The sequence below is a fragment of the Gymnogyps californianus genome, chromosome 2 (genome assembly GCF_018139145.2).
Source record: "Gymnogyps californianus isolate 813 chromosome 2, ASM1813914v2, whole genome shotgun sequence".
NCBI classification, from domain to species: Eukaryota; Metazoa; Chordata; class Aves; order Accipitriformes; family Cathartidae; genus Gymnogyps; species Gymnogyps californianus.
The window spans coordinates 156643465-156664553 of NC_059472.1; the positions used below are offsets into that span (position 1 = coordinate 156643465).

The following is a 21089-nucleotide window of genomic DNA, read 5'->3' on the forward strand; positions in this document are numbered from 1 at the left end:
TTCGCTAGGCAGAGTTTATCCCAACGATCTTTCAGCTCGGACTATGTTCCTGCTGTTCCTTTTGGTGCTTCCTTGTTTAACCTCCTTCGCTCTTCTGGGCTGCTCTTCAGAAAACGCCGGAGAACACACCTCCACCCACACATCGCTCACGCGTGCCTTCATGAACACAGCAGTGCTGTGACAGTTCCCTGGCTTCAGAGGGAAGCGCACGTTGTCTTACTACCTCCTTACATGACAGGCAAGGATTAGACTCGAGTTTCTGTAAAGTTTAGCCCAATACTTAGTACTGCAGCAATATTAAAGGCAGAGCTAGTGGGGCTGTTCTTCTGCCCCTGCCTGCAGACATGTTCTCTCTTGCTACTTACACTTTATGGTGAGCATACAGAAGGAGCCCTAGGAGTTGAAACAAAAGGTAACCAAGGTGGAATGAAAAAGGTAAAAAATGAAATGGGTAAAAAACCTCCACCACTCATATTATTTTTTCTTTTGTTCCAGTGCGGTGTTTACCTGGACAAATTTATTGGTCGTAGTAGTTGAGCTGGATGGATCGGAGCAAGAAGCTTTGGACCTGGTTCCTTTGGTCACCAACGTGGTCCTGGAGGAACACTATCTGATTGTAGGGGTGGTGGTGGTTGTGGACATTGGTGTAATTCCTATCAACTCCCGTGGAGAGAAACAACGTATGCACCTACGAGATGGATTTTTGGCAGACCAGCTAGATCCCATCTATGTGGCCTACAACATGTAGTCTTGTACCTTAAAGCTTCCATGGACTTTACTATAGATGTATAAAATTTTTTGGTGTCCACTAAAAAGGTGTGCAGATAAGATCCTGACACTCAACAGAATGGAACTGTTTCTATTACGACTTTTCAAAGCAGTCACGATTGGCAGGAAATAAAATGTGAAATGTTTTCTTTTACCACTAAATTTTAGAAAAGAAGGACTATGGGGTAAGGCCCTTCAGTGTGTTGGAAAAGCCCATTTTAAACTTTTTTTTTTTTTTGCTTATTGGACAATACTGCTTTTTGAGTAAATGTGGCTTTGTATTTTACATTAAGTAAGCTGAAGTAGATTTTTTTTTTATTCTGCCCTCCAAATGGATTCTTTTAAAACAATTTGCCTACTAATACAAATAATTGTTTTCTTCATTTGTTCTAATATGTCATAAAAAGCTGATGAATACAGATCCGTTACTAACTTAAGCCATTTTAGATCCCACATCTTAGGAAACTATGTAGTGGTACGAGGAGAATACCCAAAGTAGCACCTTTCAATTAGAAATCTTGCAGCTTTCTGTCGGAGATGCTGAAAGCCCAAAGGCCAAAGAGCCTTTGCTGTTAGCGTTAGAATGGAAGAAATTTATAAATAAGGTGTATTTCGGCAATGAACTTGCAAATATCTTTGTACTAAACTAAAAAGATAAAATAAGTTAACTACTTCTTCTGTAATTATGTACAAAACGTTTAATTTATTTTGATCTCTTTAGAAGTATAAAAGAGAAAAAACATTCAAGAATATTAAACTCTTGAAATGTTTGCTAATATAAAAACAAAGTGTTGTATTATCTGGAGTGGATAGTATCACATCAAATATATATATATGAAATATAAATTCACTAATGACAAAAGATTTTAAAGTTTAAAATGCAGTACTTGTCACTTGCATGGTGTCTCCCACTGTAGATAATCAAATGTTACTCACAAATTTTTGGAAAAAAAAAGCAATCCTGGATTGCTAAGTATCCCTGTCGAAAAGAATCCTCTAGATACCAGCAAGTGGAATTATTGCTGCCTTTAAGGCAGTGAATGAATTTAAGACTAAAAATGCACTACAATAATTTTCTTTTCTTTGCCATGGAGGCAACAATAAATATTCGTGCTGGCATGTGCATACACTTGTTAGACTTAGAAAAGGCAGGTTGAGGAATAGCACTGTTGTCTAGCTGCAGAACTTTGTTGCACAATCTTTTTCATTGTTTTAGTTGGTGTTTTTATTGCTATAAGGAAAAGTTTTGGGGTTATTTGCACAGAGTTATCAATTTGCCTCTCAGCTAGGACACGTAGCTCGGTGGCCAATGCATCCAGTTTACATTTACAGGAAACGATTGTTTCGATGGTCTTTAATTTATTCCTTAACAGAGAGGAGCGTACAGTCACTACAACCGATTTGGCACGAATCGTGCATCTGCTAACTAGTCCCTAAACGCATTAAAACATCAGAGGAACCGATCTGCCTGTTTAAAGAACGGAGGAGTCCTGCGGCCTCCGATCTGAGGCCGTCACGGGCGAAGAGTAGGAAAACATGCATCACAGCTGCCTTCATTTTACTACCTTTGGATAAAAGAGAGGTTTGATTCCCCAGTTCTGTTGTCTTCCCTGCACCCCGTGCCCCTTTTCTTAAAACCTTCCCCTTTCTTCATGTGGTTGTAACTGAATTGACCTGTTTCTGATCAAGAGTGGGATTTACCAGCTGCAGTCCAAGAATGCTTTTCTTACTGTCCCAATGACGTTCATGTGCTGGCTCTCATTACCGGATATGCATGACTAAGATTGTTGCAGGGCAAATGTAATCATGTTTATATCACGTATAAGGGAGTCTCAATGCTGGGTGTTTAAAATCTTTTTAAAAGGTAGGGACGTTTTAGTCTGCATGTACAGTACAGAGCATCTTGCCATGTCAGACGCGTTTTCTTTCAGACCATCCTTTCCGCCTTCACTGTCCTGTGAATAGCCCTATTCATGCTCTGCAGACCAATCCTATATTTTGTCAAATTCATTTTCTGCTCCCTAAAAAGAATAGAATCTGTTCTTAATGGCAAGTTGTTGTAAGGTTTCAGACAAGATGTTGATTGATTACAAACATAATTGCAGTGTGTGAACTAACTTGTGAAGTCCTGCTATCGCTGATCTCAGTACTGCAAAACAAATCTCGCTGTCGTTCAAAGCATCACTTTAACCTTCACGAAGTCAACTTTGCATTTGTAGAGAATAAAAGAACTGCAATGCAGTTGTGAAACGCAGTTAATAACAGCTCTCTTCTGCAACCTGTCATCCGTGGTTGTTAAATCCTGAGTTAAGAGAAATGGTAAACTGAGTTTCTGGTTTTGTTGTGCAAGCAAAAGGAAGGAAACATTTAAGCACCATCAGACTGAGCAATAAAGAAGGATTGTTCTGTATTAGAAACTGTACTGTAGATAAACCATTCATGAGAATGTATAAAATGTTTGTCTTGTGACCTTGTGCTTTTGGAGTCAGACAAAACCATGTAATCAACTTGATGCACATGCACAAAAAAAGAGGGTACACAATGAACATTTAAACACGAAACTAATCAAACAGGAGCAGATTCCTCATGGTGCTTGTTTATTATATATATTTAATCCTGCTTGACACTTTACCCAAGGGAAGACTGTCCCTTTTATCAGTTGAATGTTAGCAGCGTTATTTCATAGAGTGTGGTGACTGGTTAGAGAAATTCATGTAACTCAGCCAATCACAGTTTCAAACAAAAATTTTTATGTGCAAAGGACAGCAACCTTCTTGTATGTTAAACCACCAGTACGCTTTGTACATCTGTGATAACGCCTGTTTTATATTCAAATGAACAAATAAAAGCTTTTATTTTTGTTGCTCTGAAAATATCGGTTTCTTAATTAGTCATCTAAAATGGAGCTTCCGAGAGCTGCGGACGCTCAGCGGAGGAACATGGAGAGCTATACTGTAATTTTATTTTGTTTACCTCTCTTGTTGCATAATTTATTAGTACAAATCATTATACTTTTAACAATGTTTAAATACTGGTGTGGGCATTTATTGCTGAAAGACTTTCATATGGCAACAAATGTTTTTTGTGAAATGTTTTTTTAATTCTTTTTAATATATTCAAATATACTGTTCACATTTTTGCTGAAAGTGTAAAGATTATTGTAAGCTTGGTAACATTTTGTGAGAAGCAATAACAAGCATTAGTACTGTAAAACTCCTCAAATTTGTCACTTATCGCTTTTGTTGCAAGGTCTTGCTACCGACATATTGCTAACCAGTCGCTTAACTAAGTTATTGATCCAGGTGTTACATCTCTGCTGGAGCTTTCTGCCCGTGGAAATAGATGGGTAACTGCTCGGTCACACATGTGGGGCTAGAACGTCTGTATCAATTCAGAAGCCTCGGGCGACCAGATAAAACCCCTAGGAAATGTGATCTGCCCGTTTCTATTGGCCTTTGCCAAAAATACCGTCGTTTCAGAGCTGGCTGCCAGCCGCTGAGTAGCAGCATCCCCAGAGAAGAGGTTCGGCCATAGCTCTGATTTTCCAAATGTGATTTCAAAGGGTGAAATTCTGAGTCCTCGTTTCTTTGGTAGCCCACCTGAGAAGTTCAGGGTATAAAATCCCATCTCCAATGGCTTAAATTTCAGGTTGCACATCGCAAGAGGTGGGTGCAGGTTAGAAGGCCCACAATTTTCCAGAGCAGAGAGTGCAACCCGAAAACTGTGGGAGGGAGAGGGCGAGTTAGGGGTGGCAAAGGAAGAGGATGGCAGAACAGCAGTAGTTCCTGATTCAATTGTATAAATCGTTTTCTTAAAAAAAAGGAAGGTTTTTGATGTTTTATGCTAATGGTGATGAGGACTTTTAAAAGGTCAAAATATTTCAAGTGCACATTTTAAAAATCATTTTGGCAAACGGTGGCTATAATGCTGAAAAGGTGGTGGGGAATCTCAACAAAAAATTCGTAGTAGGGTTAGAAGAATGATTTCATGCACAATAATTTATTCATTATCAGGTTGATACTAACAAGGTAAGAACTGGAAAAAAGCTTGATAAAAGACTTTGCAGCTTTTTGTGTGTGTTTTTCAACACAAAAATTTGCTTTACGCACCATTATCATCTAAGGTGGGGAGGGGGGGACACACAGAGATCAACGACAAATTCTCGCCAGTCACCTTGTGAACAAAATCACGGAGAGCTGCGTTTGGGGGAACTTCTGACTTTCTCCAACACAGCTTTTTGCAGTCAGCCCAAGCAGTCACAGACCCCTCTCTGCAGCCTTGGGGATACAAATCCCTGCTGTGGCTTCTGCCCGGGGCGTGCGGGTGGTTTTGGGGGTCTGGGCTGGGCGCTGGCGTGGGCCACAGCTGGACAGGCAGTGTGGGGAGAGGTAAAGGCCAGAAGGATCATCCCAGGGGGGATGGACCCCACTGTCCCCAGGGCAAGAGCCAACCCTGATTTTTAATTCTTTGTTTGTGCAATAGAAGAACTTTTTGCTTAAAACTGGCTGAGATTTGAAGAGGAAAAAAACCATAACCAGATTCTACATTCCGAAAGTAGAAATGAATCATTTCATTTCGGGATAAAATATAGAAGTTCAACCTGAGTTATTTTTTGGTATCCAGAGTGCTTCATTTGGTAGCCCACCTTCCCAAAAGCTCTCACTCACCGTGATTTAGATAAACAGGCTTTCCTTTCCAGGGTTTTTCTGCTCTCTTTGAGTGGTATCACCGTAAAGCTGGTCCAAAAATCCTCTCAAGGTTTGCCTCATTTGTGCTATACCTCACTGAGGTCAACATCTTGGTAACAGCAGCTCTCCCTTTCTTGCCCAGCAAACCAGCATCAGCCCATTGCTACACATTCTTGGCATGCGTCTTGATGCTGGAACCTGCATGGCATTTACGATCAATCATAGGTTCCCCAAGCAGGTCATGCTGCATCACGCCAGTCAAAATCGGTACCAGGAGTGCTCTTAACTTCCTTCTGGTCTGCACGGACAAGATTTCTTCAAAGCCAAAGCACTGTTGTATTCTGCATGATCCACCCAGGGGGGGAAAAAACCCAAAGTCTTTCCCCAGGGATCCCACAACACAACTAAGAATAATTTAAAAAATTATTGCAAAATATTATGCAGCTATGGCCAGTTAATGGGCTGATCCTAAAGGCCCAAAGTTGATCTTGTTTCAATTTCATGCTTTGGTAGATTGACGGTGATAGGCTTCACACAAGGGAGTGTCTTGTGGAGGGGTCTGAAGGAGGGGACGAAGCCGGTGGAAGCACCACGAGAGGGGAAGGGCTTCCGAACGTGAGTGGCAGCATGTGGGAAAGACTTGGAGATGCCGGGGAGAGGCACTGGGAGAAGAGCTGTACTGAGCCATCACTGCTGACGATGACACCGGTGGAGGAAGCTGTAAATGAAGGGCAGGTTTAGGAAGAGCATTTGGTGTAGAAGAGAGGTAAGGCCAGAAAAGAGAAGATTGTGCATGTGGAGGTAAGGGTCAAGCAATTGAGACTATATCTGACCCAGTGGTATCAGGCACCTAATTTTAGGTGCCTACATTTTTATTTTTTCACTGAGGTGAGCCCATTTCAAATCGGGGAGCTCCAGGTGCTGGGACAGAGCCCTGCTGCTCTTAGCCCCACATTCACTCTGGAGGCTTGGACGAACAACCACCTGCTGAACTCAGCCAAGGGGCTTTGGGATAAGACCCAAGAGAGGAACTTCATGGAGGTAGGAGGGCAGACGTGGTGCAAGACAAGGACAGAGGTTATCCCAACCCAAAAGGTTCAGGAAACTGAAAAAAACCCCAGGTCTGTATCAGGGAAAAGGCAGGACTGAAGCAGGGAAGTGCTGAGAGAAGACTAGGGTAAGAAAAGCAGCTGCATGCAAGAAGAAAATAATGTTTCCATGAAGCAAGGTCGGGAGGGGAGTATGACATGGCCAGTATTCACGGGCAGAGGAAGATGAGAATGTGAGCCAACAACTGCCCAAAGGAAGTTAGTGGCTGAGGAGATACAAAGGAATTAAACTTTCCATTGCAGACGCATGTGCTCATTAACATTTCTAGGATGCCTCTCACAAACATTTGGGTTTGGATACTTTCCTGAAATCCACAGGAGGATTTTTTTGGCGTGCTCTCTTCTCTCCCCACCGCACATAGCTGCACGCCGGGGTGAGGATACACACTCGTGTGCATTTGCAGGGTGTCGGAGCGGTGTGCACGCCCTGCGTGGCCGTGCTGCAGCCGCAGCGGCTCAGCCCAGGCCAGCTGCCTGCACGGGGGCAGCGATGGAGACGCACAGCCCGAAGATACCCGTGTGTTGCAGGGGCAGGCGCTGGGCATTCGCGGTCGTGGAAACCCACAGCCCACCCTGCCAGTCCAGGGTGTAGGGCCAGCAAAAACCGAATGGGGAATGTTTAAGTTTTTTCCTTCTCTCCTCTTACAGCTCTTTGGTTAGTAAAGAGAAAGAAAAAAGCAAATGAAGTGTGGTCTCAGCTATAATTATTTTTTCGTTCAAAGGATGGAAGTATTTTTTCATCTCGGGGCACAGCCTTTTAACAGAACGAGACTTTTAACTGCTGGTTTAAGCCATAATAAAATGACTATTAGAGATCACTCAATTTTGACAATTTTTTAACAACACCCAGATTTTCTTAAATGAAAACTTTAGTTAAATTGCTCCCATTTCCAGTGGATCACATAACAGGGCTGTAGCCTCACTGCAAAAACAGTGCGACTGCATCTTTGCTGTGCATGCATGCAGACATGTGCACTTCCATTGCACTTTACTTACAACTAACAGCACCATTTATTTCTCCAGCACAATAAAGCCAGCGCATCTGCAAGGGAGAGACAAAGTCAGGATGCAATGTGTCAGTCCGAGATGTGACAAAGTGTAAGTGTCGGAGAAAGCAACCAGAAATGCAGGTTACAATTGGTCTCATTGGCAGTTTGACTTAATTTTAGGTAAAATATATTTCTTCTATTTACCCAGTTTTGATTTGGAAATGCTGAGCCACAGGAAGGATAATAATTAGAGAACATGTTGAGAGCACTTGCTCGGTGCAGACCTGCACTCCAAGTCACACTCTTTAAAAAAAAAACCAAAACCAAAATCCCTGAGCCCACATTTGACTTTGGTTTTGAATATGGATTGGCTCTGTCTCAAAGGGAGAGCATTTTCATTAGGGTCCTTAAAGAGCGGCAGGAGTTACACCGCTTCCTCGCCGTGCCCATACAGTTCCCATTAGGAAGTACCCAAGTGTCTTGGTGGGCTCTTCTGAAGTTCGGCACGATCTGTCCCACTCGGCTGATGTGGAGCTGATACCCTGCACCCCAGTTCATGGGGGAAGGCTGGGCTGGAGGAGCACACCGATCCTGCTGTGCCCCATGGGGACGAGTGAGGCGAGGAGCCCCGCTTTGCGGCACCAATGGAGTCGCACATGACCTTTGAGGTCGGAGGGATGTGATTGTGCGATGAACTTGAGTTCAGTAAGTGGTAAGAAATTTGGTGGAAATTCCCTTCAGGGCAGCGTTTGCTCCACAAAAAGCCTTTGGAGAACTTCCCCTGCCCTTTGTGAGTGCCTCTGCACAGCAGCATTCCTGCTGTGAGCACAGGATGAAGCCAACCAAACCATGGATTAAAAGGTTGCTAAGAAAAATAAAGAAGTAGAGGATAAAAGAAAGTCAAAGCAAAAAAAATCCGTCCCCTGCCCCCCATCCCATGGTTACTCCTTTGGATCCTGTTCTGCACTTTTTTTATCCAGTCAGCCTTAGTGAAGTCATGTTAATAGAGATTATAGAGTTGGCCCATGTAAAAGATGCTCAGGAACGTCCTGATGGGTGTCTCTAACCCCACAGCTGAGCTATGTGTCCTGCACAAACAGAGTCCCCAGTGACTGCCGTCGTGTCGTAAAGTCACCATTAAAAAGATCTATGGTGCCGACATGCAAAAGGACAGATTTCACCCACATACCCACATGCCACCCTGTCTTCCTACTGCAACTTCTGAATGGGCAAATGAAAATGGCCCTCCTCTTCCTCCTCCTCTTCCTCCTCTGCCTCCTCCTCCTCCAAATGCTGCTGACACATTGCTTTGAATTTCAGCCATAGCAGCTGCCATTTAGCAAAGCTCCTCCAAGCTCCAGGAGCTCTCAAGGTTTGGGTACTCAATCAGTCAACAAGCTGGAGGACCTCAAACCACCATAAAAATGTCACGGCGATTTCTGCTTTGAGGCACTGAGCACTAACGTACAGAAACGAGTTTCTAAATCAAAATTCAGCGCCTTTTTTTTTTTTTTTTTTAAAAACAAGGGCTGTTGCGGGACAGGGGACTCTGGACACCCCTTTGCTGCACCAAATGGTGATTGCAGTAGGTGGGACAGATGGAAACACTCCCTCTGCCCAGGGAGGTCCTGACCAGAGATCAAGATTAGATGAAGAATCATCAAATTCTGAACAAGCTGTTACCAGAAAAGCCTGTAAATAGGTTATGTCTCTGCAGCTAATTCTGTACAGAGAGTGTACAGAAGACGCAGCGGCCACACTGCTGGTGGGAAGCGGTGAGCGGTCCTGAACTCCGGCTCAGCATCCAGCGCCGACTCCCAACGGCTCAGTTAGCACAGAGCAGCTTGCTCACTGCTGCCGCAGCTGCTGACATGAGGGAGCCCAGAGTTAACATGCTGCTGGCTCCAGCATCCACAGGAAAAAATAACATGCAATTGCATTACTGAGTTGCACATCTTCGTTTCTTCCGGGGAAAAATAAAAGGCTTTCCGGCACTCACAGTCTTTACAGACTTGTGAAAAGGCAGGGAAAGGCTCTGTCGCTCGGTCAAGTGTTGTGTCAGCCAAAGAAATTCTCTCTCTAGTGCATAAGCCACGCATGGCAGAGTTTCTGGACGTGCTGCTTCTTCGGGAAGGAGCCAGTGTTGCTCCTTGGCGAGGGCTGAGCTGCAGCTCCCTGCCTGCGCCGCGCTGCCCGTGCCGCTGGGGTTTGGACGCCTCGTTTTGCTCGCTCCTGAGAGCACGCCAGACCCGCACAGCTCTCGTGCATGGAAACGGCTCTTACTCCTCCTAACGAGGACAGTTAACGGGGTGCCCTGATCAGCCGAGGTGTGCGTGGGTGGCCCACACCAGGAAAAATCCTCTTTTCCCCTGATGACAGGGGCTTCGAGAGCTGCTGTGTGCAAGGCACCGATTCCCTTTTTGCTTTTCATGAAGCCATTTTTCACCTTGAAGGCCCTGTTACAAGGGACAAAAGCACATTACTGTGCCCAGGCGCGGTGGGATCGTGGCTCAGCACCGGCCCCGCGCAGAGCTGGCTCCCATATGTTCTTCCGATGGGAGCACGAGCAGAGGAGAGGCAGAGACCTCACGTGGCAGCAAGCGGGGTCCTGAGCCACCTGCAGTGGCTGGCTGCAAAAGATATTTTTCCCGTTAATGAAGTAGTTAAAAATAAAATAGTGCTCTGGTTTTATTAATAAACATTTTTTTCTGCTGCAGAAGTCCATTTCCAAACACTAGTAAAGATTTCGAATAACCAGCTTCACAGTGTCTTCTCTATGCAGAACTCAAGTTTATTTTTAGGTACCTCTCTGGGGCAAATCCTATTTCCATCGAAGCTTTACGCCAGCTTAGTTTTCACTTCCAGGGAGTTAACAGAAGCTGGCCGGTGGCTTTGTAAACAAACACATTGCTCTGCCTTTTAGCATGGCCCATTCTTGTTCTCTCGGCCTTCCTTCTGTGTTCTCTTCAATTATTGGCTCTCTTCTATGTAAAAATTATCTGCAAAGCAGATGCTGTATTTAATTTCAGCCCCTCCGTCACTGTTTGCCATGCCTGAAGGCCTCTTTCCACACTTCACTACCAGCTTCAGGACCACCGGGCTGGAGAGGTCCCGGGGCAGCCATGGCCATGGGGAGCAGGAGGGGCAATTTAATTTTCTCTGGGTTCTCTTTTTCTGATTTTACAATTTTGAACCTTTAGCAGCCCAGCATTTCTTTTTTAAAGAGCATTACTCAGAGTCTAACGTACTTTTGAGCCTTTTGACATCTGGAAATAGGTTTTATTAAGATAAAATATGACAGTTTTTTCCGGGTTTTGGAAGGTCCAAGATAGTTGTTTTTTTCCTTCTACATTAGCTATAAACATCTCCCACTTAAAACCAAAAATACTCTGTTATTCTCACAAATGGATGGACCTTTCCACTTGCAATTTAATTTCCTTAACAAGAAACAATGCAAGAAGGGCCTTTCTGGTTTTGATACCCCCCCCAATTTGATTTATGAAAGCATTTGGAAAGCATATGCACAGATCGCATATGTGCTCTCACTCAGTGAGGCTAAAATTGGCTGGGTAGCCCCTAACTACTGGTAACAAATCCCAAACATATTTCACATACTCAGTCATTTCAGATCTGGAAAGGCAAACAAGCTCTGAGCTGGGCAGCTCACTCCACCTAAAGGAAGCAGGAGGCAGAAACCACTGCTCCTCCTTATTAAAATAAAGTAATAGCCAGTGTTAAAATTATTAAATAATAACAACAACAACAATAATAATAATGCTAAAAAATAGGAAAAGCCAACAATAAAAAGCCAAATAATGCCTTTAAGACTGATGCTCTAGGAGCACTAAGATATAGCCCTGTCTGCAGTGGTGACGAGGCAGCAGCTCAGCGAAGCCCCTGCTCATCCTAAGATTTCTGGTGGAAGGAAATGTGCAGGTTTGGGGCAGCGCAAGGACAAACACCCGCCTCTGCTTTGCAGCGGTGGCGGTGCCAGGGCCCAGCATGGGATGCGTGATGGGGTACGACAGGTCACAGAGGACCCATGCGAAGCAGTGGGGGTGGGAAGCTGCTGTGGCACTTCGGAAGCGTTTAACCTGTTTGTTCCCGGTACTGGCCCCACTGGTGACACCTGAACCAGCAAACGCAGGTGGGGAGGGGAGTGAGAGGGAGCATTTCCACCGGGAGTTTCTGCCAGCGGGGTGGTGGTGAGCAGTGCTGTGCTGGGAGGCTGACGGCAGTCATCGAAAGGGGAGAAGGCCTGGCAAAGGGGCTGGGGGGCACGCTGCTGCTTCCCGGTCCTGCTTTGCTGGCTTGATTCAGCAGAAATGCTTCATTCACAATACATGTGCCAGGCCGGTGATTTGTATTTAATCGAGTTTCATCAAGACGAATGAATAAAATTTGCGCTCTTGGGTAAAATGCTACGACTCATGTAAGAACAGAAAAGTTTGGATAGTAAAATAATAAAAGAGACTTTTGAGGGATCTTTAAATATTTAAAATATAATTTTATTTAGGTTTTTTTTTCCCCCTGGGACTAGCAGGTCTTGCCAGGTCTTAATTCCCACAGGGAAATTCTTAATTGCCACAGAGAAACCAATTCCCACAGTGTCCCTCCTGCAGCCCTGAAGTCACAACGGAGCTCCAGGACAACCCGCCCTGCCTGTGCCTTGTCCCCAAACGGCCCTTTCTCTTGGGGTGGCTGCGGACATGCCCCATGGGCAGCAGCACCAGCCTGGGCCCTCGGCTCCCTCGGGCACCTCGCTGGCAGCAAGTCCTGACTTCGACAGTAAGTGAGAGAGACTGCTTCTCAGGCCTGCATTTGTAAGAGAAACGCTGCCACCGTTCGGGCTGGAGCTGGATTCGTGGAGTCCTCTCAGTCCCTCCAGATAAAATTATTTTATTAATAAAATATGTAACAGGCGCAGGCTCAGGGCTGGTGACTGGGTTGGGGAGGAGGCGGAGCGGGGCCACTGGTGAGAGGAAGCAGAGGGAGAAGGGGGTCTGCGAGCCCCCCCGGCTGCCGGCAGCGCAGGACCTGGCATTAAAACCAGAACGTGACGGACGCAACCCTCGGAGGCTGCTGGCCCTGAAGGGGCTGAAGAGACTCCCTTTCGGCGCCGAGAGCCATGTTAAATGCTCAAGCCCTTGCGTGGACCCGCCAGCTCACCTCGAGTCAGGAGCAAGGTCCCTGCGAGTCCAGGCACAGCTCCCCCAGCCACAGCCCCGCTCTTTCTAGGTGAGGACAAGCAAAACCAGCAGCCTCGTGCTGCTGGCCAAAATCAACACAGACACTTCCAGTGAGGTTTTTTTTAAATACATTTATTAACCAATGTTAACACATTAAATGACTCTATATATTGCTAGTCAGAGCAGCTTACAAAATGCCAGAATGCATCATAAACTGGACAGCCACAATGAATAATTACAATGTGCATAGTGGCTAAGCTCAACACTTTAATATAGCTTTATGATTTGCAGAAAAATTAATTTTAAATCATGATTCCTAAAACAATCAATTGTAATTTTACCTAAAACTTATACAAAACCAGGCCACAATCTTTTTTTTTTGTTTTGTTTTTTTTCTTTAAAACACACAGTTTTCACGCTGTAGTAACTTGGAAATGTGCAACCGTGTCAACAGAGACAAAAAAGCCAAAGTAACACGAATCTTACTTTCATGCAGCTATCAGTTAAATATTACATATTCTGGAATGATTTTACACCAAAAATATTTCCACAATAACTTGCTTTCATAGGGGTGGATCGAAGTTTTGGAACTTGTAAAGTAATCGAACAAGATTGATTTTTAGTTGTGAAGTGTTTTACAGTCACAACACAGAGGCGACAAAAGTTAATTACACATTTATCAGGCAATAATGTAGCTGTGGTAATACAAGTTACCATCTACTTACTATTTTTCCCAATCAACTTACCACTTAATTTCTGCAACGTATTGGGCATTATTTGGCAGTATCTAGTCAATTAACTTATATCACCACTGTAAGTAAAAAAGATCAGGATTTCAGTGGTAGTTCACAGAAGTCTTAGTTATATTTTCATCTTTACAATGACCCTGACAAATCCTAGAGAAAACTTTTTAAAAGGCTTTCCTCCTGATTCTTCAGCTTCCATCGTTCCATCATGTAATTGCTTTCAATAAATATCAAAGATCTAAATAAATATTTACAAATTATTCCTCTAACTTCTCAAAAAATAGCTGGATGATTAATGGGCATATGACTCAGTCTAAGACCAATCTTTGAAAGAAACTAAAATGCGGAGACACTTTAAAAGAAAAGCTATTTAAGTAAGCTTTACATCTATTTAAAAAATTGTCTCTGAACATGGATGCAATTCATATATCTATATATAAAACAAACAAAAAGAAAATCATTTTTCAACTATCGATCCATTCCTATTGGTAATGCTTCTTAATCCAGACATTCCGCAAAATACAGACTTTTTACAAATCACGGCATCTTTAATACAAGAAAATTAACATGCATTATTCTTCATTCTGAATACAGTGATGGAGCTCATTATTAGGCAATGACCCATTACTACAAACATAACGGCTTCTGTGAAACTTAAGTGCTTTTTCTCCTTTTATTATCAAGTTACAATGGACCAGGTGACACCAGATCATAGGCAGTCAAATGACGTTGGATTGGGGAGGCTGAAGGGGGGCGCAATAAAGAAATTTGTATGCCTCATAATTCCGTGTATGAATAAAGGTAGTTGTTTTTTTTGTTTTTTTGGCTTTTCTTATTCTTGTTACAAGCACTCATGTTAGGACAAAGATGAAATGTGCAAACTTCAAAATTTAAATATTCATTTTTCTCTAAGATCCAGCTCAGTAAAAGATTACCCCAGTTCCCTGTGATTTTAAACTACAAGATCAAAGCTAATATTTTGTTATAAAAGTTATATATTGAAAAGAAATAATGAAAATAAAACACAGTTGGGAAATATTTAAGAAAAAATACGCAGGACTAGCACCTGCTGTGTCAACCCTGTTCCCTAAATTCAATCATGTACCCACTGGTATAACCAATAGATAATGCCTTTAAACAGTAAAATTAAGCTGAACAAAACCAGCTCAACAAGGTTAAGAAATAAATGTTACATCAAGGTAGTATGCTTCGTTTTTCTGAAACAGTTCTATACTTCTTACATTCAGATCTAGTTTTCAAATGTTCCTTTTGTTAAACTTGCATGATTTTTTTATTTTTAGATCTGCTGTTTTTAAAGATTAAAATCTCTGTAAAACCTAAAAATGTTTTAAAATTTGCTGAAAATGCAACAAATCCTCTAGTTTAAAATTATTTAAAGTAACCTGCTCCCACAGATGTTAAATTCATTTTGCCGACAAAATTTTGGAGGAGCATTAAACAGAAGATTGAAATTACTGTGCAAAATTTCTTTTACGAAAAGTGTTTAAAGGCTGGTGCAAAATGGGAAGCAAATTCTAAACAATTTTGGCTTCTTGGAAACAAAAACCGCTGTGTCTGAGAATAGCAATCATCGGGGTGGTTTTCTAGGGGAGGAATAACTCTTTCATCTTTTTCTGCGGCAGGTACGTTTGTGTTCAGCATGCCAGTGCTCCTGCTGACACTTGATGGAGCAGTAGGACGTGTTCCAGCAGCAGTGGTACATGGCCTCCTCTTCACAGTTGTAGCACTGGAGAGAACAAACGAGACAAGATCACCACCCTCGCAGGATCCCTCCTTACCAACGCACAAGTGTTCTCACCTGCTCGTGGATGCACCCGCACACGCAGAGCAATACTTCTTTTATTATGCTTGGGGCATCCAGAGGCAGGAGGGCATTTTTCACACATGCTGAGTAAAGCAGCAATCTTTAGCAAATCTGCACAATGCTTTCATATTTTCCGGAGTCTGGATTATTGCTTTGGAAAAAATCATCCCTCATTGAAGAAAACTCATCTCTCAGGGCAGTGGACTGACATTTTTCAACCACACAGTGCAGGAACCATCTTTTAGCCTACATTTGTATAATACCACCCTGATCTATGTCTTAAAAGCTACAATAAATCAACAGGCACTTCTGGTGTGAACAGGTTCTGTGCAAGCTTGAAAATCGGCGTTTCTGAGGTTTCTTTACAAGCCTGACCTGTCCAGAGGTTGCTGGGGAAGATCCTTTTGGGCTAGGAAAATCTCAAAAGTCACAACAATAACATCACTGGAGAAAAGAATAATTCGTTACCAAGTGGTTTGTTATAGCCCATTTAGGGTAGGTCTGCAAGGAGGCTACTGTCATTGGGGTTTGCTGACTGTCAGACAGCACTGCAATCTCGTGAAAAGAAAACCTCGTGCTACATCAGTACTACTGAGAAGAGCAAGAAAGTGCCCTTTCCTTCAAGTCTTCCAGAAACCAGAGAAGGCCCGTCGTACACAGGATGGCGACATGGGCTCTTGCTCCTTGTCATGCCTGCCAGGATGGCACAAAACTCCTGAAAGAAAGAGATGCTGCACAGCCCGTGATTTCTACAGAAATACTTGCTTCTGGGGAGTGCTGCAGCAAAGAGGATTTCTACCCCGGAACACACAGAACGTCCCCAGTTTCCTGGTAGCTGAAAGAGCTACCCGGAAAATAACCCCGTGGCCTCTGAGGAACTAAAAAAAGGGAATCAACATGCTGGTCGACACTATGGGTGGTCAACAAGGAGGTACGGCACCCAGACAGGCAATGTGCCCTGTCTCCAGGTGGTTTTATACCCCTTAAGGGAGTGCTGCAAAAGCATTAACTATCATTCTGACAAAATCCCGTAAAGTAGGGTGGCATTGCTGCTAAAGGAACTGCTTATACTCAGAACCCTTGAGAGCCAGGTTCTAATGATCTCAGATTTGTCTTTCTGAATTTGGTCTGCTCAAAATCAGAGAGCATCTTTACGAATCCAGTCTGAAATGCTTATTGTATGACGGGGAACAGAGGGAGGGACATCACACAGTCTGTGCAGGCTGCTATCAAACCACAGAACAACACACAATTTACTTTTTATGTCCTGTCTAGCTACAGCATTGTTAATAAAACAGAGAATTACAAAGAAAACCAACCCAATTGCCTTAAACCAAAACAAAACCACAACAACCCTACACACTGCTAAAAGACAGATCCAAGAAAGCCGACACTTACATTGGCTAAACCGGTAACTATTTATTTACATCAGCAATAAAGGGACTGCCCTAGCTGCATGAGAAGGGAACCTCTCCATTTTCCTTTTATAACTTAGCTCGAGGGAAGTTTATTTGTAGAAATGTCTGCAAACAAGTGTCCTCTCGAGAGCTGTTTTCCTGGTTTTTCATGTTGCTGGCTGCCCACAAGCCTGTGGGAACCATTAGGATCATCCGCTGGAAAGGTGCAGGCAACAGCTGTGTCTCTCCATTATGTACAGCATGGGCCTCAGCCCAGAGACCAGCTTCACATCTGCTTGCTTAGAGAGATCAAAAAAAGCTAAGACAGGAGAGGACAACTGATCTGTGGGTCCTGCACTTCCCTTTACATATGCTGGCCATAAGTGTGGGATGTAAATCTCCACTTACAAAAGGAAAATAGTGTCATCTAAGCTGGTACCAGCACATGTGGCAGAGAAGGCAAAATGCCAGCTGGCCTCAGGCCTCCTCTTTTCTTTGTATTTTCTTCTTTCTAAACGTTATCAATCACTTGGGTTTTTGTTTCAGACAGTACACGTCTGGGACAATGCTCATTCACTTAAAAACAACCTGTTGCAAGTTAGAATAAATATACATGTAAATATAATTGAAAGAGACAGAAGTTAAAAATTATCTATAAAAACGAACTATGCACCAATTTAATTGAGGCTTATATGCAAATAAAATAACTGGGAAAAATGAAAAAAGAAACATTGTCAGGACGGGCACTCTAGCCTGTATTCTGGAGGCCATCAAACTGCATAATCTCATGATCGTTATCCCTGTCTTTACATTTCTTTCTTTCGTTTGCTATTTACTTGAGGTATCTGTATTTAATCCAAATTTTCTGGAGGTATAAAACTGAAATTGGGTTAAGCCAAGGGGACTGTGACCAGTTAGAGCAACAGAAAATGTTGTTCTTTAACTATGCGTTAGGCTCCTGAGGGCTGGGAGCGCATCTTCTCATGTGCCTGTACACCACCAGCAAAACAATCCCTTCATCCTGACTGGATTTTTTTTTTTAGGTATGAGAAAAAGATAAATATAGTGTGTATAATAGCAGCTGTATTCCCAAGCCTAGTGTATTGGGTTTGCGTGGCAAGGTTTTGGTAGTGGGGGGGCTACAGGGGTGGCTTCTGTGAGAAGCTGCTAGAAGCTTCCCCTGTGTCCGATAAAGTTAATGCCAGCAGGTTCCAGGACGGACCCGCCACTGGCCAAGGCCGAGCCCATCAGCAACAGCGGTAGCGCCTCTGTGATAATGTATTTAAGAAAGGGAAAAGAAGTTTCAGGGGAGTTGCAGTTGCAGCCAGAGAGAGCGGAGTGAGAAGATGTGAGAGGAACAACTCCACAGACACCAAGGTCAGTGAAGAAGGAGGGGGAGGAGGTGCTCCAGGCACCGGAGCAGAGATTCCCCTGCAGCCCATGGTGAAGACCATGGTGAGGCAGGCTGTCCCCCTGCAGCCCATGGAGGTCCACGGTGGAGCAGATATCCACCTGCAGCCCGTGGAGGACCCCACACCCGAGCAGGTGGATGCCCGAAGGAGGCTGTGACCCCGTGGGAAGCCCATGCTGGAGCAGGCTCCTGGCAGGACCTGCGGACCCGTGGCCCCGTGGAGAGAGGAGCCCACGCTGAAGCAGGTTTGCTGGCAGGGCTTGTGACCCCGCGGGGGACCCACGCTGGAGCAGTCTGTTCCTGAAGGACTGCACCCTGTGGAAGGGACCCACGCTGGAGCAGTTCATGAAGAACTGTAGCCCGTGGGAAGGACTCACGTTGGAGAAGTTCGTGAAGGACTGTCTCCCGTGGGAGGGACCCCATGCTGGAGCAGGGGAAGAGTGTGAGGAGTCCTCCCCCTGAGGAGGAAGGAGCGGCAGAAACAACGTGTGATGAACTGACCCAAACCCCCATTCCCCGTCCCCCTGCGCTGCTCGGGGGGGAGGAGGTAGAGAAAATCGGGAGTAAAGTTAAGCCCGGAAGGAAGGGAGGTGTGGGGGGAAGGTGTTTTAAGATTTGGTTTTATTTTCTCATTATCCTACTCTGATTTGACTAGTAATAAATTAAAGTAATTTTTCCCCAAGTCGAGTCTGTTTTGCCCGTGATGGTAATTGGTGAAGTGATCTCCCTGTCCTTATCTCGACCCATGAGCCTTTTGTTTTATTTTCTCCCCCTGTCCAGTTGTGGAGGGGGAGTGATAGAGCGGCTTTGGTGGGCACCTGGAATCTGTCCAAGGTCAACCCACTACACCTAGACATCTGCATTACGCAAAACCAGAGGTCTCTGCTTCTAATTAAAAAGCAAAGCCACCAAAACTCATTTTGTATGTGTGTTAATTACATGAGATTTTGGTAAGGAGGTATCATTATAATAGCAGCATACAAGAGCAGTACTACACACCAGGGACTGTCATTAGTACCACCGAAGGAAAAATCACTGGGGAGTTGTGTAATTGGACCAACACCAGCCATCTGAGGCTGTGTGTTGGCAGGCAGATCCATCAGCTTGAATGCAAAGGTGTTTATCCTTACCCTCCCTCTCCTACCACATGCAAACCAGCTGCCTGTATGATGCCTTCATGTAAGGTGGTGATTGACAGATAGTTCTGGGGCCACAGAAATAGGCAAGACTGTCAAATAGTCTTTATATCTTTAATTGTCTTGCTCGGAAAGAAGCTTTACACACATGATTGTAAGATGCAGTGATGTGGCACCAGGGCACTCTCTGATTAGGCTAAAGGATATGGTAAAGGCACACTGGAGCAGATGAAAGTAAGTCTCGGGAGTCTCTTTCATAAATTCTGCCTTCAGAAACACCAAAAGGCAGCTATAGCTAAGAGTCCAGACTCACAATCAAGTTACTGTGATCGAGTTACTGCATATCAGCTGAATGGTGGCAACAGTTCACATGTGCACCCTTAACTTTTGACAGAGAAGAGCTAATTTGATGTAGTTCTATAGTAGACAAACACAGTTCAATTTCTCTCTCAAGTGCCACAGGCAAAAGCATGCATGCAGTCACCAGCAGCTGGTGACTCATTAAACACAGTAACTTGATCAAGTCGGAGACCTAAATAACTTCTCTGGTCTGCAGAGATAGGTAGACAGGGAGGAATTTTCTAACTGACAGAGACCCAAGCACTGCACTATCTTAACACCCACAGTAAAATCTCTACTAGGAACAGAAATGAAGACTCAACAGGAGCTCTGGCATTTGAAGTAATTCTTCTCTTTACAAAAAACCAAACTCATAACTGTGATAGTCAGCAACCAATTGTCTCGCCTTAGTATTTATTTCATTCTTCTACAGAGCAGAGTTTTCTCTGCAGGGACCATCGTTTCATCTGTAAGAACAAGGACTAATGAGGCTGAACATAAACAAACAGCCCTTTACAGCGGAAGACAAACGGGAGCTGCGGGACAGAGCCTGGGCTGGCTCGCAGTGGCAGTGGGACGGTGGCTGTCCATCGCTGCTCAGATCAGCGTGCCATCTTGTGGCAAGGCACCCGCACGCCTCTCAGCTGCATCTGGCAAAATCAGAGCTCAAAAGGAGGCGAGTAGAAAATCTTGTGCCCACCCTCCTGTATGTTATAGACAGATATTACAGTGCAGTGTGATTTCCTAAACGGTGGCTTTCATTTCCTTGTTCTATGAAAATTAGCAAAGAAATAGCAAAGTTTGTATGTGTGCCAGGCTCACTGCTCCTCAGCATAACAGTTTCCACCCTTACTCTATTATAGGCTAGCAGCACAGTATTGTAGTACTTGCAATGTTTGAGCAGATGCTATACAGCCATGTGGGAGAACACACTTCTGGCTTGAAAAGAAAATGTGAGACACAAACAAAAACAGGGAAAAGTTTGCAGCATGTAATAGAATGGTAAGTTAGATGTCTGTTTTCACTTTTCTAAAGGGCATACAAACACGTTTTTTGTAGGCAATGCTGCAGATTTGGGCTTAAGGACTGAACAAGGGAGAGAAATATATTTCAGAAAGTCTTGTCTTAAATACACAACAACATAAAAGAGCTGCAGAAAAAGCTAGGAGAGGAAAAGGCCAAAAGGATATCACTACCAGCATTATTAGCAGGGGAATCCAAATTGATGCAGCCAGATATTGTACCCTCTGGGTCCTTGAGATCAAAGGAGTGCAAAAATAATGCAAAACATGTCTTATATGGAGTAAAACTGCATTTAGAAAAACATATTTTGATACTAACATCTGATTGGACTCAAGAAGATGGTGCTGTTAACACTGCATAATTAAGATGGAAAGTAATCAGAACTTCGAGTTGAAATTTGGAGGTTAAGAAAATTTGAAAGTAGAAATATGAAGGAGAAAACCTTAAACCTGAAAGACCAGTGAAAGAG

The 21089-nt window shown here is 43.9% G+C and overlaps 2 protein-coding genes across 7 annotated transcripts in view; one reads left to right on the plus strand and one right to left on the minus strand.

Annotated features, from left to right (window-relative positions):
- DIP2C (disco interacting protein 2 homolog C) overlaps positions 1-1437 on the plus strand; it is a 337937-nt gene extending 336500 nt beyond the window's left edge. For both annotated transcript variants that reach the window (XM_050891661.1, XM_050891662.1), the window contains one exon: positions 496-1437. In XM_050891661.1, the coding sequence (XP_050747618.1) occupies positions 496-748 (253 nt within the window). In that variant the 3' untranslated portion in view covers positions 749-1437. The remainder of the gene's footprint in view (positions 1-495) is intronic.
- An 11424-nt stretch (positions 1438-12861) lies between these two features.
- Positions 12862-21089, minus strand: part of ZMYND11 (zinc finger MYND-type containing 11) — a 110898-nt gene continuing 102670 nt past the window's right edge. For all 5 annotated transcript variants that reach the window (XM_050890658.1, XM_050890657.1, XM_050890656.1 and 2 more), the window contains one exon: positions 12862-15236. In XM_050890658.1, the coding sequence (XP_050746615.1) occupies positions 15114-15236 (123 nt within the window). In that variant the 3' untranslated portion in view covers positions 12862-15113. The remainder of the gene's footprint in view (positions 15237-21089) is intronic.